General features: G+C 41.8%; 1 protein-coding gene across 1 annotated transcript; it reads left to right on the forward strand.

Annotated features, from left to right (window-relative positions):
* The first annotated feature begins 11 nt into the window (after window positions 1-11).
* RPL24 (ribosomal protein L24) lies at window positions 12-6,144 on the forward strand. Its single transcript, XM_037907889.2, has 6 exons — window positions 12-79; window positions 208-283; window positions 1,686-1,796; window positions 4,473-4,609; window positions 5,241-5,304; window positions 6,014-6,144. The coding sequence occupies exons 1-6, from the start codon at window positions 75-77 to the stop codon at window positions 6,092-6,094; spliced, it is 474 nt and encodes a 157-aa protein (XP_037763817.1). The 5' UTR covers window positions 12-74; the 3' UTR covers window positions 6,095-6,144.
* The last annotated feature ends 4,806 nt before the right edge of the window (window positions 6,145-10,950 follow it).

Below are 10,950 nucleotides of genomic sequence, written 5' to 3' on the forward strand. Positions count from 1 at the left end.
GGGTATAGAAGGCAGTTTCCCATGATCCTCTCTTTCTCTTGGCCGCTGGAGTCGTTGGGGCTGGCGGCGCCATCATGAAGTAAGTGCCGCCGCCGGCGAACGGCGAGACCATCCGGCCCCATCCTCCGGGCCGAGCCCCCGCCATGGGGCCGGGCTCCTGCGCGGCGCTAACCCGCTCTGCTTTCTCTCCCCTCCCCTCCCCCGCAGGGTCGAGCTGTGCAGCTTCAGCGGCTACAAGATCTACCCGGGTCACGGCCGCCGCTACGCCCGCACGGACGGCAAGGTGAGGGGCCGGGCTCGGAGCGGGGCCCGGGGCCGGCGGGGTGGGGCCAAGCGCTGCCCTGCGCGGGGTCGTGGCACCGGCTCGAATCCCGCCTGGCTGCTGGATGGAAGCGACCGGCGGCCCGAGGCCACGGGGTGAACGGGCCGGCCCCGGCTGCCCTAGCCGGGGGGGCTGCGCGCTGGGGCCTCGTGCCCTGGCCGCCCTGGCGAGGGGTCTGTGGTGCGCCTGGGTCTGGCAGGCAGCGTCCATGCTGTGGCCTGAGGTGCTGAGGGCAAAGAGTAGTTCACACGGGGCTGGGAAAGGGGTGGCTTTACGCATCAGGTCTGAAAATCACTAGGCCCTGCCGAAAGTTTTGAATCCCAAGTAGGTTGATTCACCCGTTTGTGCTACCAAGGCCAATACGCTGAGTGGAAAGGAGTTCACTGTGTCTGGCTCGCTAAGATTAAACTTCAGACAGATGATCAATTTTTTGGAGACTGAAGGTCTTTTGTTCCCCTGTAACCAGTAGGGTTTACCCCACCTCGAGTAGTACAGTAGTGAATCTCACTACAAACACTGGCCTAAATGTACTGACATTTTTTATCTTGGCGTTATCTCTTTTCCCTTCTCGCCCCCCAGGTGGAGATGACTTTTTTTTAAAGCATAGATTGTACTGCACAATTGGTACCACATCGGCTTGCTTACTCTTGAGAGCATAGCTTGACATGGTGAACATTATGAGAGGAGGGATTTAGGTGAAATTTTGACTTTAGGCGTTCGTTATCATGTGATCAAGGATCAGTATTAAAGCATTAATCGTTAGTTTTATCAAAGAACTGCCTGCTTCCAGTTCCTGTGTACTGGGAAGTTGTTTATACTTAGTGGAGGAGTCAGACATTTAGCTTGACACACAGTATAACCATCAACTCAAGTCCTGAAATTTGTGTTTAATGTTTATGCTTTCATTGGTCACCCAGATGGTTAAATGGAAAGCAGGGATATAAGCTGGAGACTGAATTTCTTTACTTTCAAATATTGTATAGCATTTCCCGTGTTATTTCTGCCATGAAAAGACTAGCATGCACGTTATCAAACATAAGCCTAGAAAATAGTCTTAATTTGCACTAGGATGCTATGTTCCACAGAAGACTGTCTTTCTGTACTATAACAGACTATTTTTCTTATTAACAATGTAGAGTTTATTTTAATCTCAAAAGATTTTTTAAATATGATGTCATGTGGTACATTTATTTGAATTTTGCTTTAGAAGAGGCCATATTTTAATTAAAAAAAAAAAAAGAAGAGTTAAAGACTTTAATGCATCAGTGAGGTGGAAAGGATACCTAACATAAAACGTCACTTGTGGTTGTTGGTATTTTACTAGAAACAAAGTTGCCTTAAATATACATGTTCGACTTCACAGGTTTTCCAGTTTTTGAATGCAAAATGCGAGTCTGCCTTTCTTTCCAAGAGGAACCCTCGTCAGATCAACTGGACTGTTCTGTACAGGCGCAAACACAAGAAAGGGCAGTCTGTAAGTATACTTCATGTGTTGTGACTAACACTACTTTAAACTTTCAAGAGTGGTTTCCTGGGTGTCCCGGAACAATCGATCTAGCTGCCACCAAGGGGTGAAAGTAAGCCGGTACAGCGTACCGGGGTGGATCGGCTTCCCCAGGTGCAATTTAAAGGGCCTGCGGCTCCCAGCAGCAGCTGGAGCCCCTGACCCTTTAAACCGCTGCCAGAGCTCCCAGCTGCCACTGTTACCTTGGGGAGGGGGAAGGAGGCACTTGTTGGTACAGGTTGGGCTGGAGCTGGCTCTGACCCCCCACCCCAGCCCTGCCCCTTCCGCCCGAGGCCCCCTTTCGGGGGCCAGAGCCAGCCCTAGACCAGCCCCTAGACTTACTTTCACCCCTGGCTGCCACTGACAAGCAGGTAAGTGAAAGGTTTCTCTGGACACCATAGGGAGCCTAAACCACTGAGTTCTGTAAACCTTCATGTTTGTAAAGAGGTTTACCAAGCCCTCATGACTGTGAAGACATTCCCACACACACACTATTTCCATGTAGTTCCAATATTTAAACTCGTGGCTTTGCTAATGACAAGCACATTGAAATGAAGACTGGTAATCTGACGCCATGACTGCAGTCTTGGGCAGATAGCATTACGTTGGTTCACATTTGAAAGGTGGATATTTGTTGAGCACAAACTACAAATGTATGTTTCAGTAGTACCTTGAGGCCTCAGTCAGGGCCATGCTGGGCTAGGGACTGACAAACTGATTAACAGTTCATGACTTAAAAGTTGATCTGTATACAGTGGGGTTCTAGTTAATCCATTGGTGATAATTTTGATTATTTTGTTTTTGTTTTTCTAAAAGTGAAATTTTATAAATGCACTGCTTGTGGTGGTATGGTAAACTGGTTTTAGAATGTTATCTTTGCAAACAGCTGGTCTCAAAAATGCTCCCGTCTGAAAATTTTGGCTGTGAAGTTGAAATCTTTGGAGATACAAAAGTATTTTCATTAGGGCTACCGTATGACATTTCTTCTGTATATATTTCCATTGGCCTTATTTATGTTCCAGGTGCATGGGTTTTTAAAGATCTTAATCAGTGTTCTGTAAAATCATAGTAAGTTAGGAAGCTTTTTAGCATTTGGTTTGATTGGAACAGAGAAGTATGGCTGGGATATGTCTACAACCAGGGGTTATCAACCTCTTTCTTTCTGAGGCCTCCCCAACATGCTAAAAAAAACTCCACGGCCCATCTGCCACAACTGTTTTTCTGCATATAAAAGCCAGGGCCACTGTTAAGGGGTAGCAAGCAGGACAGTTGCCTGGGGCCCATTCCACGGGGGGCCCTGCAAAGCTAAGGTGTTCAGGCTTTGGCTTCAGTCCTAGGTGGCGGGGCTTGGGGCCCTGGGCTTCCACCCCTTGTGGTGGGGCTTTGGCTTTCTGCCCTGGGCCTCAGCAAGTCTAATGCAGGCCCTGCTTGCGGCCCCCCAGAAGGCCCCAGACCCCTGGTTGAGAACCACTGGTCTACCCTACTATTTTTGTTTTTTTAAACCCTTGGGTTAATTCCACAGGCAGTTGTTCCAGGCAACCCCGGAACAAGAGCAAACCTTTGCATCCTGGAACAAATGCATTGGGAGTGTCCACACTAGCCTTTTCTCAGGGGTTGAGTATCTAAGTTAATGGGTAATCATGAAAGTCTAGTGAAATAAGCCCTTAGCCAGAAACCTCCTAAACTCTCTCTTCACAACTCCAGCAAAGGTCACTGGGGATATGTAGCTAAAGTTATATGCAAGTCTTTAAAATTGGGGCCTGGACATTAAAAGCACAAAAGGTAACAAATGTGCATTTTTGGTATAAGAATTGTAAAACTTTCACTAGCAGAGTGATTTATCAAATGAACGCTATTTAAATGGTACTCCTGAGGATTACAGTTAACCTGTTACAAAAACGACACTGTAACAAGAAACACTTTTGATTTCAATTTTTTACATTTAACATTTTTGTTGTTCTTCCTTGCCTGACATAATGTTATGGTTTTTGTACAGCTGTTCTTCACTGTGATTCCTGAGCATCTGCCACTTAAAATAGGCTGGCAGAGTTGAAGTCCCTTGCAGTGTCCAAGCAGCCTCTCTTGATTCTTCTTCCTTTTGGGGTTATAGAAAGCTGTTCTTGAATGTAGGACTTTGGGAAGAGGTCTGGAGAGCAGTGTAGCTGATATTCTGGTATTGAGGGAAAGCTTTTGCCAAAGGGGAGGGAAGGTTTTGTAGTATTTCCGAAAGATTCATCTTATATTTGGAAGTTCATTCCATGACCATTAGAACGAATAAGCTTGATACAGGTAATTGGCATTCTGTTTCTAGTCAGTCACAGGGAATTTCTCATTAAAAAGTTTAATTTTTAGCTAGCTATTTTCTGTACATTGTAATGGTCTGTGAATTCAGTGACTATTATACTGTTGGATTCTGCACATAAAGTGGAGATAGTGGTTGCCATTAGTCAATATTTGCCAAGACAGTAATTTCCTGTTTGAAGTATCTGAGATACCACAGTAATTCTGTATACTACTGTTCGATAGCTGCAGATAAATTTGGACTTCACAGCAACCACTTTGCTAATTGCCCCTTGTGGGGTTTTTTGTTTGTATTTTTGTTTAAGTTTTTGTAGCACTAATTATTTTAAACCTCTCCATTTTTAGGAAGAAATACAAAAGAAGCGCACACGCCGTGCAGTCAAGTTCCAGAGGGCTATCACTGGTGCATCTTTGGCTGAAATAATGGCCAAGAGAAATCAGAAGCCTGAAGTGCGAAAGGCCCAGCGGGAACAAGCCATTAGGTGAGAATCTCTAGTCAGTTGCAGCAATCTCCTTAGTATTTCCAAAATTATGGATTATGATTTCCTCTACAAACCCCTAAACTGTGGAAGAGCTCTGTGCTTTGCATGCTGCAGGCTGTTGAAAACAAACTTAGAGAGATTAGCTACTAATTGTTGGGACTGTAAAATACTAAATCACATAAAATTTGTTAATATTGCTTGAGCTTTTAAAAATTTAGCATTATTTCAATACTTGGGTATGATGTCAGGGTTTCTTAACGAGACTTGCCATTTTACTAATATTTAATTAAAATTTGTGAGGAAATATGGAGAGACAAGATGGATGAGGTGGTAATTTCTGAAATGCTGAGAAATAGAGTTCAGGACATGGGAAATGTACTTTGTCATGATACTCAAGTATCTTGTTATATAACTAATCTAAGGGCCTTGATGAACCTTTTGGGATGCTTCATGTGGCTGAAGATAGGAGAGCCAACATATCTTAATTTTAAGTTTTAGTCTCATGGGAACTTTTTAATTACTATATTTAAATAGAACTTGCTTCACTTTTGAAAGGGAGCGATAAGGATGAGTGGGAAAAATAAATAGCTGTGAATTTGTTCATAGTTCTTGCTATAAATATAATTAACAGGGCTGCCAAAGAAGCCAAGAAGGCTAAGCAGGCAACCAAGAAGTCTACACCCTCCACAACAAAGGTAACATCCATTAGGCAATAAATAGGTGCTGTTTGAGTGCTCAGATAAATTGAGTAGTCTCTAAGGTGCCACAAGTACTCCTTTTCTTTTTGCGAATACAGACTAACACGGCTGCTACTCTGAAACAGTAGTATATAGTAGTGCAAAACGTTTTAACTGGAAACTTGGGGTTTCCGTTACCAGAATTCTGAGCTTCAGCATTTTGATATCAAAACCACATTGCCCAGTCTGTGTTAAAGCTCAACACAGGTTATTGAGGATGAACAATATCTGGAAGAATAATCTTATGCTTAAAATACTGCTATCTTGTGATCTGTCTCTAAGAGAAGACTTTTTGGCTAAATAATTAGTCCAATAGCCCTATAAGTGACTGTGTATCAATGTGTTGATGTATGCCTATTTTGGGAAGCAACAGATCTACTTTGTCCTCCATGTAATTAGTAGCATTATGCTCTCTTTGCATTACATGAATACTTGAGTTTAAACTGTGATAAGGGCATGCTGAAGCGAGTAATGGTAATGCAGGATATATATAGTGTTGACAATGTTATGCTGTGTCAGTCAGTTCTTTGGTGTCTTACCTGGAGTAGACTTGACATAAATGTCCTAATTAAATGACTTGGCAAAGCTTTTCAAAGCCAAAAATGGAAATATTTGTTTGGAGAACTAAATTTCATCCCCCGCAATCATGTTTAATGTCTCTTTACAGGCTCCCACAAAGGCTGCACCTAAACAAAAGATTATGAAGCCAGTGAAAGTTTCTGCTCCTCGTGTTGGTGGAAAGCGCTAACTTGTCAAACAGTAGTTGGTTACGTTAAATAAACGTCTGACTGACTTTCATAACTTGTGCAGTGTTTTATTTGTTTTAAATATATGGGCTCATTTTAAGAATGATAGTCTGCTTTGGCTGACTAGGTAATGAAAATATATCCACTTCCTGTACAAAAATTCACCTTTACTATTGGAAGGCAACAAAATCAAATGTAACCACAATTACATAGAGTAGTAACTGGCTTAGTTCAGCTGTTAAACATACCGGATTCCAATAACGCACTTTTAGGGTGTGTCGACAGAGCAACTTGTCACCCACAGCTGACTCGGGTTGTACAGCTGTTTCATTGCTATGTAGACATCTGGGCTCAGGCTGGAGCCCATGCAATAGGACCCTGCGTGGCAGGAGGGTCCCAGAGCTTGGGCTCTCAATCTGGGTCCAGAAGTCTACACAGCAATGAAACAACCCCACAGCTGGAGCCTCCTGAGCCTGAGAGAGCTGGCACGGGCCATCCCTGGGTTTTTCTTTGTTGTGTAGACGTACCCTTAGAAATTATACTTTGCTTTCTGTGTTGCCGGTAATTGCACTTGCTGGAGGGATCTGCCCTACGGTACAAGCAGGGTCCTCTAGGCTTTGAAATAGGATGCTATGTCCGCACTGTGCAGTGGTATGAGTAAAGCTGATTTCTTTCAGGAGACTGCTGGAGGGTCAGAATACCACCACACTAAGTATAAACCCCACTCAAATGGTGTGAGGTGAGTGTCATAAAGGAGACTTTTAAGAAGGGTCAAGGGTTTAAAATAGGGCTGTCAAGTGATTAAAAAAATTTATTGCGATTAATCACACTGTTAATAATGAATACCATTTATTTAAATATTTTTGGATGCTTTCTACATTTTCAAAAATATTGAGTTCAATTACAACACAGAATACAATGTGTACAGTGCTCACTTATATTTACTTTTTATTATAAAAATTTGCTCTGTAAAAAACAAAAGAAATAGTGCAATCTCTGTATAATGAAAGTTGAACTTACAAATGTAGAATTATGTACAAAAAAAACTGCATTCAAAAATAAAACAATGTAAAACTTTAAAACCTACCAATCCACTCAGTCCTACTTCAGCCAATCACTCAAACAAATAAGTTTGGTTACAATTTGCAGGAGATCATGCTGTCCGCGTCTTGTTTACACTGTCACCTAAAACTGAGAACAGGCGTTCGCATGGCACTGTTGTAGCTGGCATTGGAAGATATATACATGTCAGATGTGCTAAAGATTCATATGTCCCTTCATGCTTCACCCACCATTCCAGAATACATACGTCCATGATGATGACGGGTTCTGCTCAATACCGATCCAAAGCAGAATGGACCGACGCATGTTCATTTTCATCATCTGAGTCAGATGCCACCAGCAGAAGGTTGATTTTTCTTTTTTTGTGGTTTGGGTTCTATAATTTCCGCATTGGAGTGTTGCTCTTTTAAGACATCTGAAAGCATTCTCCACACCTCGTACCTCTCCGATTTTGGAAGGAACTCCAGATTCTTAAACTTTGGGTCGAGTGCTGTAGTTATGCTTAGAAATCTCACGTTGGTACCACCTTTGCGTTTTGGCAAACCTGCTGTGAAAGTGTTCTTAAAAAGAACATGTGCTGGGTCATCATCTGAGATTGCTATAACATGAAATATATGGCAGAATGTGGGTAGAACAGAACAGGACATGCAATTCTTCCCCAAGGAGTTCAGTCACAAATTTACTCATTTTTTTAACGAGCATTGGAAGCATGTCCTCTGGAATGGTGGCCAAAGCATGAAGGGGTATACAAACGTTTAGCATATCTGGCTGCAACGGTGGCTACAAAAGTGCCATGCGAACGCCTGTTCTCACTTTCAGATTGTAAATAAGCAGTCAGCAGTATCTCCCGTAAATGTAAACAAACTTGTTTGTCTTAGCAATTGGCTTAACAAGAAGTAGGACTGAGTAGGCTTGTAAGCGCTAAAGTTTTACATAACTACTCAAAAACAAAACAAAAAATGCTACATTTGCAAGTTACTTTCACAATCAAGAGATTGCACTACCGTACTTATGAGGTGAATTGAAAAATACTATTTTTACAGTGCAAATATTTGTAATCAAGAATATAAAATACTGTACACTTTGTATTCTGTTGTAATAGAAGTCAATATTTTTGAAAATGTAGAAAAACATCCAAAATTTTAAATAAATTTCAATTGTATTGTTAAGTGTGATTAATCATGATTAATTTTTTTAATGTGAGTTAATTTGAGTTAATCACATGAGTTAACTGTGATTAATTGATAGTCCTAGTTTAAAACTTAAGACCTTCAGTCTCTTTCTACCAATTAAAAGATCAAAACACATATGCTATTGGGTTGAGTACTTAAAATTTAGTTGGCAACTTCAGTTGATAAGTATTCCCAAACCAAAAGCTATATTAAGCTGTTTTTAAGGCTATGAATTCTCATTAGAATATTGTTGTATTAAAAATACAAAAACCAGAAGTTATTTGTACTTAAAATAGAGAGTTTGGAAATGCGGGCTTAAGGGCATAATTTGTGTTAAAAATAAACAGGGAAACATTACCGCAATAGCTGATGGGTAATACAAAATGTTATTTAGTTCACTGTCCACCCCCTTCCCCCATCATTTCAAACTATGCACAGAGCACTTCTAAATTACAGCGCTTAATGGGGTAAGACCAAAAATGGTACTCCAACTAGTAAAAGCCCACCTCAAGTTCTATGGGTTTTGCTGCTTTGGGTGCATGGCCTTGCATCAAAAATGCAGTAAACTATAGGTTTGGCTCTCAGCATGTTTGCCCCTAAAGTGCAGTCATGTCAACTGCTTTGGAAAAACACTAGCAGACACCTTCCTTTCTGAGTAGAGTGAGAGTTGAGAATCTTGGCTTCCATTTTCAGGCGGATCCTTCACCAGAGTTTCACCTTTTTCTACAGTTCTTTTGGGCTTTCAGAAACTACTTTATCAAGGAAACTTTGAAATAACACTGCAATTTTATGTAGTCAATGCAAGTGTGAATGGGGGGCAAAACTGCAACCAAAACAACATAATTAGGGTGGACATGCTGCATTATTAGAATTTTACACCAGTGCTATCCTATTAGCTCAGTTCTCTGCTGTAGAAAGCCTCAGGTTTTACCTGCAACTGTAGACAGAAACTCCAGAATAACTCAGGTGTGCATCAATTCTCCAAAAATAGCCACATTTTTTTAATGTATACACACATCATTCAAAAGTTTATGTACATTTGGATGAGGTATGGGAAGCTGTTAAGTGGGTAAGATGGTAAGTGAGGTGAAACAATGCTACCCCAAATAAGTATAATTTTTGTACACTGTAACATGACTGATTACACTTTTTACTGTTTAAGTTAATTTCAACACCTTAATGTGATGGTTATTGGTCAAAGCTACCAAAAGACAATGTATTAAAAGATTTTTACTGGTTTTGCATAGGCAAGTATACTAATGTTAAATTTTTTCACATCATATATTCTTAATTGTCGAAGTATCTCACAAGTTGTTAAACAATTTTCTATATTTTCAACTGAACTTTGCTGACCAGATTAGTCTCACTGAAAGCTGTACACCAGTAGCAGGAGATTGCATGCCCATAGTTTATACTAGAAAGCGGATAGATATAAATGTATATTAATTCCTAATACATGCTTTCTCCATTTGTAAGCTTTTGTACACATTATGTAGCATACAGTCTACCTGGTAGAAGGTTTTATTTTGTAATTGCCTATACATGCAGTACTAGCCTTTGAAATATTTTAGAGAAACTAGTTTTTTAATTCAGTGATATTTATGCAGTGTTAGAAATGACAATACATAGCTTCATACTATAAATATGCAAAAGCTACAAGAGAAAGAAGTGCCTAACAAGTAGTAGTGAAGACAAATGGGCCCTGAGCCAAGCAAGCGATGTGTTTTGGTGGCTCCTGTGATGGCAGACGACAGGATGAGTTAGGTTCAACAAGATTTTCAGCTCCTACGGTGCTTCTAGGATGGGCACGAGGGCTTGTGGGATTTGTCACAAGATTGAGAGCCATAAGGTCTCACGGGATTTAGCATGAGACTTGGAGCCATGATAGGTTCACAGTGCCACTTCTTGTATTCTTGTTTCCAGAAGTCAACCCTCCCTCCCTCCTTTATCTAGGTCACTGCAGGTTATGCTAGTTGCCACTTTGAGGCTAGGAAGGAATTTTTTCCCATACCTCCAGACTGGTGGTGGCTGGTTAGGTTTTTTGGGTTTTTTTTGCCTTCCTCACAGCAAAACCTAGGGTCTGCTTTTGGTCAACTGGACAGCTGGGATTCGCCCTGTCCCCAAGGGCACAGTTGGACCTATGAGAGAATCATTTATTTCTTGCAACTTTTGGCAGGTACCTAGTACAAGAACTCTGATTTAGGCTCCAGATCCAAAAAGGTAACATAGTGGGCATCCCAAGGGCATCTCTTAAGAGATGGGGGCATCGTGTCTAACCCCCTATTGGCAAATGCGAGCCAGAGCACTACCCTAGGGGCACCACCCAACCAATGCACTTGATGGCAGTACTGGCTGGGGGTTGAGGTCCCCTCTCATCTCAACTCCTGAAAGGGGGAGGGATGCTATCGGGCAAGTGGAGGCGGCCAGAGACCCTCCTAGTTTGATGATTGGCTCCCCCTGCAGTGAGATCCCCCAAGAATTGACACAGGATCAATGGGGTGCAAGTTACTGCGTGGGACTGACCCCTCTCAGGAACTTTAGATGACTAATAAAAGTTACTGCCTGGCCTGTACCATGTGTCTTTGCCACCTTCCACGCAATGTGCACAGCAAAGTCCATAAACA

The sequence above is a fragment of the Chelonia mydas genome, chromosome 1 (genome assembly GCF_015237465.2).
Source record: "Chelonia mydas isolate rCheMyd1 chromosome 1, rCheMyd1.pri.v2, whole genome shotgun sequence".
NCBI lineage: Eukaryota > Metazoa > Chordata > Testudines > Cheloniidae > Chelonia > Chelonia mydas.